The sequence below is a fragment of the Nelumbo nucifera genome, chromosome 2, assembly GCF_055504915.1.
Source record: "Nelumbo nucifera cultivar China Antique chromosome 2, China Antique-T2T, whole genome shotgun sequence".
NCBI classification, from domain to species: Eukaryota; Viridiplantae; Streptophyta; class Magnoliopsida; order Proteales; family Nelumbonaceae; genus Nelumbo; species Nelumbo nucifera.
The window spans coordinates 13,154,326-13,164,439 of record NC_142650.1 but is presented as its reverse complement, the minus strand read 5'-3'; the positions used below and the strand labels follow the sequence as shown (position 1 = coordinate 13,164,439).

General features: G+C 39.0%; 1 protein-coding gene across 1 annotated transcript; it reads right to left on the bottom strand.

The window, feature by feature from the left end:
- Nucleotides 1-270: 270 nt before the first annotated feature.
- LOC104597206 (protein NRT1/ PTR FAMILY 5.1-like) lies at nt 271-5,860 on the bottom strand. The gene is made up of 5 exons (XM_010258648.3): nt 5,464-5,860; nt 5,204-5,329; nt 4,588-4,805; nt 3,329-3,885; nt 271-1,351 (listed from the first exon to the last, which is right to left on the bottom strand). Exons 2-5 carry the CDS (start codon nt 5,319-5,321, stop codon nt 520-522), a joined length of 1,725 nt encoding a protein of 574 aa, XP_010256950.1. The 5' UTR covers nt 5,322-5,329; nt 5,464-5,860; the 3' UTR covers nt 271-519.
- Nucleotides 5,861-10,114: the final 4,254 nt, after the last annotated feature.

The window sequence follows — 10,114 nt, the reverse complement described above, 5'->3', positions numbered from 1 at the left end:
GGTGCTAAACAGTAAGCACCATATAAAAGATTCTAGCACGTCTTCCCGAATCTCGATCCAACCGATTAATTATGACTTAAGAACTAACTATTATTGGTCCAATTCCAAAATCTAATCTAATTACTCAACTAGCTTCACTGGATTGAGGTTTTTATTAACTCAACTCCTCCAACAAACTCGCTTCTATGGTTGGAGACTTGGAGTTTATTAATTCATTTAATTATTTCATCTATATACAAACTACAAATGGAGTAGTATGCAGTAATGCACTTGACATTTTAATATATTTTTAATTTATTGACTCTTTAGTTGACTCGTTGAGTCAGGAAAAGCTCAACTCAGTACACTTGTCATTTGAGTCGAGTCCCTCAACACCGAAAGGATGAGGGGTTCCATACATATATTACAAACTTTGTCACGCTTAGACAATGCTCTTTCATCCCTACTCAAGCTCAACTGCTCAAGGCTGGAAATCCAAAGAGGAGCATTGTGTACAGGCCTACTCTCCATCTCAACTCATCAAATCTTGCTCTCAGCCACTTCAATGCTCTCTGTTTTGTACTTGTATTTGCTGGATACCCACAAAAAGATGCCTAGATTAATGGTGGAGATGATCAAAAGGAAACCATAGTAGTAGTCCAAATGACAAGCATTCAAGTTGTTCCCTATCCATCTCTTCCTCCCATCCCTCCCAGTTATGTCATCCACAACAGTGACTAGGAAGCTATTCAAGAAGTTCCCCACGCCAATCCCACTAGTGAAGAATGTGGTTCCGAGGCTCTGCATGTCCTCCGGCGACTGATCGTAGAAGAATTCAAGCAGACCAATGGCATTGAATACATCTGCTATGCCTAAGAGAACATACTGGGGTAGGAGCCAAAATATGCTCATGGGGACAACCTGCTTGCTACCGGAGATGCCATGTACCTTTATAACATGCATCCTTCTGAGTTCTACAATATATGCAATTAAAGTGACTACAACTTGGATCACAAACCCAATTCCAAGCCTTTGAAGGAGTGTGATTCCCCGGGGGTTGCCGGTCCTCCGCCGCATCAATGGCACCAAGTAGCGGTCATACATCGGCACAGACAGGATCATTGAGAGTGTAACAAAGCTCCCTAGTGATGCAGCTGGGATTTGGAAGCTGTGTCCTATGTGCCGATCCAGTGTGGTTCCCTGTTTGACAAACAGAGTGTTTACCTGTGCCCAGATGGTGCTAGGAATCAGGGTCACTAGCCATATTAGGGCCATTCCAAATACAAGCTTGGTTCCTTCAACTTGAGTCACAGTGCAGGGTGGTCTTGAGCCCGCTGCATTGCCGTCTTTGATTGCAGCCTTGTCCAGGAACCTATCAGGTTGTACCAGAAAAAGCAACAAAGTTATGCTATGCATGTTAGCTTTTCAATGGGGGGGATGCATTACAGTTTTTGGGTTGGGTTTCTGCCATCGGGATCGGATCAAATCCAGTTCATTACATGAGGAAGGGGTTTGGAAACGGGCGCAAAATATGAATCAATTTGGATGAGAACGAGATGGATGAAATTATGAATCCGATACCACATACCAGTCAGTGTATGTGGGTTTCGCATGGGAGTGGATCATGGATCAGATGGATCGTACCAGTTCCATTGTCAGCGGGAATACCAAATGGCCAATGGCCCAATGCTTGCGATATGGGCCTATGGGCCACCATGTACACGGTACACCCTAGAAATTAAACGAAGACATGAGAGGATCAAGTCTACAAAAGGTGAAAGGGGGTGTTCCCATCGAATTTACATGAATGTTTGATAGACTGAGTTGGATGTCCCCTTGTGATATGAGAGGATCCCCGGTCGGCCGGTCCCCACTCTTGTGTGCTTCGTTCGTGTCCCCGCATACCGGGTGGATGGGGTGGGGATAATATTCAAGAGTGATGACTGATGACCCAGCCACAAGTCACAGAAGCTGATCTGCAGACTGGCCAGCGCACAAAGCATTTAGTAGCTTTTGTTGTTTGAAAACGAGAGAGATAAATAGTTTTTATTGATTGACATAGGCATGTCTAAGGTCATTAATCTATGTGGAAATGATTTGTATGTTACGACTCGAGAGGCCATAGTGCAGGGTGGGGCTCATTAAATATAATTATAAGATTGATAATATTGAGTTGGGAGTTTTGAGGATATTATATTATTATGATTTATGACATCCCAACAGGCAAATGGGATATTATATTATTTGTTGATTTGGTTGATATTGAGGTGACTAAGTCTCATGTTCTGGCACTTGGGTCCATACCCAATTACCCATAGGTTAAAGACCAAGTCCAAGTCCAAATAAAAAGGAAAAACAGGGAATTGATATAGGTGTTTGTGCCATGAGATAGATCATGGAAGATTCCTTCTTCTAAATCCAAATCCAAACCCAGACGGCCAGACCCAAGTGCAAGTGCAACCAATTCCACCAAGGCCCCAAAGTTAATTTTTAATATATATATTTTTATAATATAGTACAAATAATCTTGATTGGCGGAATATCTTTTTCAAGCATTTGCTATTTGCTACACACAAAGTCGTGAATCCTGTGTATCTAGACATGCATTGTATAGAAACAAACTCTCATCACATCAGTGTCCTACTTTATATATATATATATATTGTGTAAGTGTAGTAGGATCCACATCCACTCGGTCGGCCGCCTATTATAAGACAGGGGTCCACCATTCCGTGGTGAGGCATCCTGTGTCTAAAACAAGAAGATAGGACAAGAGTCCACCACCAACACCAACAGATATTTTGCTAGTTTCCGGGCAATAGATCCCCACCTTTTTAACCACAGGAAATCTCCTAAGCAGCCATATGGAGTGGTCGGCCCTAAAGCATACACTCCCTCACATCATCAACAGGAACGTGAGATGAGCAAGGAGAAAGAATTCCCTCAAACTCAAAGTAAGCCCCCTTAATTAATATTCAATTCTCCTTTACACATATGATGATCAAGACTCAAGAGTTGATGACACACACCATTTTCATAACGGTAACACTAACAGAACAGAGACGGAGAGACCTGTACACACAGCTATCCCTAGCTACTGGCTACTGCTGCAAGTACTACTAGTACAGGGTAGTAATAGCAATGCGATTAAGATCCAGCTTTAAAGTTTAAAGCTCACTTGGGTCATGATGTCATGAGCTTCTCCCGGTGGGGTGTGATTGGGATTGGGTCAGTTTAATAAGTTGACCAACACCCCAGAGGCAGATCCCTTTAGAAACCAAGGAGGAAATTCAATATTTGAAGAAACGAAAGTCAAAACAGCTATAACAAAAGTGGATAGGGAACTTACCTAAAAGCCGGTGTGTGATGAAGCCGTCGCTTTCCAGTGACCACATAGTGGTGTGGCTCAAGCTCATAAAGCTGGGATGGATCACTAGGGAGCTTGAGATTGCGATTTGCCAAGGCTGTAATTGGAACTTGAATTAGGTCTCTTGCAGGGGTTTTGGTCTTCCTGGCCTTGTGTCTGTAATTTGGGGTCCCCAAGTAGAAGATGAATAAGGAGAGAAGGAGACCAACTGTAGGGATTCCATATCCGAATCCCCAACCCACGTTCTCTTGTATGTACACAAGACCCATGGTAGCAAACAAAGCACCTAAGAATGAGCTGAACATCCACCAGTTGAAGAAGGAGACCTTGAGATCTTTCTCATGGGGGTTGAAATCATCGAACTGGTCAGCACCAAAGGTGGATATGTTGGGTTTTGTTCCACCCGCTCCAATTGCTATAATGTAGAGAGATGAGTAGAAGAACGCGATTTGTGATTTAGAAGCTTTATTGCATATGCCGTTTGCACATGTTGGCTTCAAGGATCCAACAGAGACCGCCATTGTCAGAAGCACCATGCCCTGTTCAATTTTGGAATTATAAGGATACTAGTTTTAACCAAAATAGTCACAAGAACTATATTCTAACAAGGAAAAATAGCGGCGAATCCTTTACTTAGGACTGAAGGGACAGCCTTTTGATTCATATCTAGAGTTCGGTAAACATTTATTAACTGATATGAAGTACTTGTCATTTTCAAATAGCTGAGGTTCATTTTCATAAACAAATGCATTAAAAAGAGAGGAACCTTGGGAATTGAATTGGGTAGAAGAGAGACATGGCTTCTGTATGAAGTAAGCATTTTTTTTACCGATTAAAGAGACTGTGTAGAACATATATAGTGCAACCTTAAAGATAAATGGGAAACAACCAGAACAATTGTACTGATGAAACAGGGACTACTATCAGTGGAACTTTCATTGTGGATTGTGGACCATTGCTCATAATTTAATTGGCCACTCCAAAAAATGGGTGGTGCTCCCAAGTTGGATGGTCTAGACTCTAAGACACCAAATATGTGGCCGAGTCTAAAGCTTCTTAATTACTGCTTTTAATAAGTTGATGAACCAAGAAAACTCAATGCTTGGTTTCTGCCGTCTATGTGCTTATGTGCAACTGTGTGTGGTGTGTGTGTGTGTGTGAAGAGAGAGAGAGAGAGAGAGAGAGAGAGATTAACGGAGAAACAAAAGGAAGATTAGTGCAGCTTAAAATGTATAATTTACCAGGACGTAAATGAGAGATGACACAGTGAAGGTCCAAAACCGACCCACGTAGGAATCCGCAATGTAGGCGCCGAGTATGGGTGTTAGCCAGACCGACCCAGACCAGTTATTCACGTTGCGCACAGATGAAACTATTTCCTCGTGAAGCTGGGTTGTCAGATAGTTCACTAAATTGGAAGCCACTCCATAGAAAGCCATCCTCTCGAACGCTTCATAACCTGCAAGTGTTTTACCAAAATAACTCATTTCAGTTTACTAATTTTACTAGATGCATGCATCTCTCTGTGTAAATCCCCGGATAAATCCCATAAAAAAATGGAAATCCTAGAGCATTTCAGATATTTTCAAACGGGCACCTTTTACGCTTTTCCTTTTCTTCTGGAGATTGGAACTAAAAATAACAACACCAAAAGTAGGAAGTTTGGAAATTGGAAGAAATCACTAGTATTTATCATTCTGAAAATTGAGGGAAACAATGAAATTGTGAATCAAGACATACATGAGGTATTGCTTATATATATTGCAAACATAAACCTTGAGTCCATAAATTTATTCATATTGACGTTCCTCTGTCAACGAAAATTAAACCAACTAGAAACTAGAAAACGATACTTACCAACTAGAAAAGCACAGGCCTTCCACCTCCCTGTTCGAGAAGCGAGAACCGGACGTCCGCGAAGATCGACGGTGCCATCTTTCGTGTAAACTTCTTGGGCGTAACCTTTGCCTTCCATTAGAGAACCTGTTTCAGAGAGAGAATGGTTACTAGCAAGCAATTAAGTTGAGGGAAGAGACTAGAGAGCAATAGAGGTTTCTTGGGCTAATAGAGGGTGTAAAGTGAGATATAAGTAGGCAAGGCGAAACGGGTGGGTGTACCTCAACACACCAGTTTTGTTTAACCACAGAGTACAGTAACTTTGTTTGAGATTCCAATTCATCCTCGAGCAGAACAGTGGAGGAAGGAGAAAGAGATGGATTTGACAAGCAGGGGCCCAATCACCGCCACATAAGGAAAACAAGGAATGCTCATCACCAAGAAAACTAAAAACGGAAAAGAATATATAAAAAAAAAAAGATAAAGAAACAAACAGGAATTAAGAAGACGAAAATCGATCAGTTAATGTAGAGAAGGAGCATGAGCATTGAAGCTAGCTGAACAGTTTCTCGTTTGTTACCAATAATTGAGTTTGAGTCAGTAAACTTATACTCACAAAGAAAAGGTTGGTAGATAATACCACCAACCGTAGCTTGGACAACGGATTGACTGGGGTTATGTGATTTTTCAGAGAAGAGAATCCGTCAGCTGGACTCGGCTCTGGACGGGAGGATTGGAACAAAACATCTTTCTTCTTTTTAGTACTCAAGATGGAAAAGGAACAATGCATCTTATCAGGTGGAAATTAGCCCATGGCTTAGGTCGCACACAGGCGTGTTTTGGACCGACCGTTGCATGGGCCCACCTGTGTTTCACATGCAATGAATCGTCGAGGAGAAGTGATCGATGGATGAGGGTTCCTTGTTGAGTACTGATGCACATGCAGATACATTTATTGTTAAAATATTTATCAAGTGAATTCAATCTTAATTAATTTCCTCATCGAAATCGAATATAGGTGGTGGTAAGGGGAGTGGATGTGGAGATGGAGTATGGGAGAGTGTAGATTGAAATTTGAGTGAACCATCATTTAAGGGATTTATATTGATTATGAATAATTATTGTATTACAGTTACTCGATGATCCATGCATGATGATTGATGAATCCAATCGAAACAGTTCTCATATATAGAAGTGGCCGCCTATAGAAACGAAAAAGTTTAAAAATCAGTTGAAGCAGGGATTGCACCTGACCCCAAAGCATATAAAATAAACATCATACCTGGTGGTGTGAAGTATACCAAATCACTATAATGTTCACCACATGCGTAGTATTCTTCATGTATAGAATCAGACCTGGGTATAGAATTAGAAAAGGGAAAAATTTAATTACAGTCTAGTCTAATTGAAGGTCAAATCATGATGACGTGGCATATATATATATATATATATATATATATATATATTTTAAGTATTATTACATTGCATGTGGTGGATCAGTGGCTTGTGTTTAAGTTTGTAAAATAAATGATGATGTAGTGGATCATGATTCAACTCTCTTAATTTACATTTTCTTTAAATATATATATATATATATATATATATATATATATATATATATATTAAAATAATAAATATATTAAAGAGACATAAATAAATACAAACAAGAGATGGATTAATGCGATAATATGACAATACTCATAAGTAAAAGGTATTGGGTTGAAAGATTGTTATCATGATTTTGAAGTTTCTAATAATGTTATCACTTAAGCATATTCATAAAGTTGGGACGGTTCACTAATTAGCTTTTTGGTTAAACCAGTCAATTTATTAGTTTTGGCCGATTTTTCATGAATCATGTTTTCTAAACAATGGAATTTATAAAGAAAACATTCCCTTGGACTGGAATTTGTAGAGAAAACATTACCTTGGACTGGTGTAGCAGAACAATCTAGAAACCCCCAGTAAACATGCCAGCCTTTGAATTAAATAACAAGTTGATGTTATGTCTTGAATTTATTGCAAACGTTGATGTGTTTGCATTTCATTGGAGGTGTCGGGATTGTTCTGCGTGTCCTGAGATAATGCAATCTTGAATTTGCATACTTGGGTTGGTGCAAGAGTATCAATCAAGATGCAAAAGGTTAAAAACCTTCTAAACACCAACGTTTTAAAAAATGATGTGGAAATGGAACCGTTTTGGCCAACGGTTTTTAGGTTAACAGTCCGATCGTTTAGTTCGAACGGATGGCCCGTTCTAATAGTAAAATTAAAAAAATTAAAAAATGGTCAAAAACCGTTAAACTAATTGATGGATCGACCACCCGGGTTAATGATTTGTTAATTTTTTTTCAACGGTTTTTAACCAGATTCTAAGTTTTGGGTAAAATGGAACCGATTGCCTAGATGGTTCTCGGGCTGAATAGTCCAACCGTCCAGGTCAACGGCGGTTTGAAAACGTTGGTAAAACACTCTCTTGGATATAAGAGTCCATTGGCTTACAAGTATTGTATCCTTATTTTCTCTCTGGGGTTTTTTGAAAAGGCCTAAAATCTCTCCTGTAGTTTGACGTGACTTTAAACCCTCCCTAATTTTTTATAAAGTGGACAGTTACCTTAAGGCTGTATTTAGTTTAAAGGAAAAAAGTAAGAAAAAATGAAGAAACCTTTATAAACCTTGTATAAGTCTCCTCACCTTTCCCTTTCGTATAACCTGCATTTGGATGAAGAGAGGTTTAAGGTTTTTTCCGTTAAAGATTTAAGGGTATTACAATCATCAAACATTTGAATATTTTAGATAAGCGCAAAATTGACATTACAATATGTAGGTTTCGGGGCAGGTCAAACTGGAGGAGAAATTTAAAGCCTTTTCAGAAAACCCAGTGTTATAAATCAAAAGCAACCTGACCCAACCCGAGGCCTGGCTTGAATGTATTAGGGTTTATCTTGGCCTGGGCCTGGGTTGACAACTTTGGGTTTGAACTTGGGTTGGGCCAGGCCTCAGGCCGAATACCCTAATCTTAAGGTTGGGCCTGAGTTGAGTCTGAACCCGACCACACCCACCCGAGTTGCACCACTAACCGCTACTCTCTCTCCGTTGCATTACTTTTAATTCCTTTTCACAATACTGTTGGTGGTGGTGTCTTGAACCTTCATGGACGGTTGGACCAATACTTTCATGACTGGAATAAATGGTTTTCCAAGCCGTTGATTTGGTCGAAACTCAAAAGTCTCCATAAATTATAATACTAACATGTGCTGGATTATATCATTATTTACTGATTTAGGGGCATTGACATAAAATAACATTCTTTTACATTTTTTAATTTTTACATTCAAATTTTATAGTCGATAAAGGACTGAACCATCGGCCCATGAACCTCATCTATGAGAGAATACTGAATAGCCCTTTCTATTTCCTTAATCCCTCTACTTCTTTAGTTGCCCCCGACAAAAATTAAGTATGCATTAACAGTAGTTGATAAAGCATATGACTTTTTTTATCAAAAGCCCACTTGATGCAAATTTATTTCTTTTTATTGATGTACTTTTATATCTTATTATCAATGTAAATATCCATTGAAAAATGTGTTTTCTATCATTTGTCAATGTATAAATATAATATTGCTAAATACAGACAAAAGTGGCATTCAGATATGCGCCCCACAACACATCCCTGCCATGTATTGGTAACATCTCCCGATGATAATATCAGAAATGATGATGTCATCATTGGGAGATGCTCCCAATACACGGAGGGGATGTGCTGTGGGGCACAGGGAGGGCGCAGATGTAAACTCGCAAAAATGAACCAGAGTGCAAATTTATCCTAAACCGAGATTTACACTTTATTTGCGTCACTTTCAAAGGCAGCCTAAATTTCAATTTGAATATGGATATTAAGCTCAATTTAGAAAAAGTATAAATACAAATATATAGAGTGCAAAAACTGGTATTTTATATTATTCTGTACTGTATATATTTGTATTTGTACTCTTTCCAAAATGAGCCATAGAAGAAGTGGGGGATCAAATCTGTGTAAAAGTAGGTTCTCTGTGTAAAAGAAAAAAGAAAGGAATCTATGTAAAAATAGGTTCTCCTTATTAAAGTCAGTGAACGCAAGTGCACCTTGTTCTGTCCCCATCCATGAATATCATGAATCCTCTATGATGTGTGTTATGTAATTAAAAAATGTATAAATTAGTATCCAGTACCCCGTTAGTCATTTTCACCCAATAATCTTCTTCAATGTGGGATACATTCATACATGTTGTAAAAAAAAATCATCCCAAACTGGAAGAGAAGGCAAGTTATGGAATCAGTCAAAAGAGACACTTGTTTCAACCTCACTTACCCTGAAGCAAAGTGAAAAAACAAATTAAAACACTATCTTTTCTTTTGGTAAAACAGTAGAGAACAAGGCCGAAGCCAAAACAAGAACAACAGCAGAAACAAGAACAGTACCCCTTCCTTGGGAGCTAGGCTTCGAAACATCACTAGCTAGCCAAATCTTTTGCATCCTCAATTAAATTAGGAACCGGCTACAATGGGGGACTCCAATCTGCAACCAAACCAGCACTTCCTTTTGATGTCAACGGCTCTATTAAACAAAATAAATCTTACAGCAACGGCCGCATGCTAGGCAAGCAGGTAGATGATTTCTGATTTAAAGCATCAACAATGTTAATAGAGTCACATTCAATAATATTAAGGTATTTAATACCCGACCTTATAGCAGATAAACAACACTCCAAAATAGCAAATACTTGAGCATAATCTGTAGACACAGCCTTGCAAGGCCCATATTTTGCAAATAAAAAGTTATCGATCCATAATCCAAAAACCAAAACTTCTAGCTCCACTACTTATTTATACTTTCTACTTTCAAAAACTACTTACATATACGCCATCTATTAAGAGAAGACGTTTAACG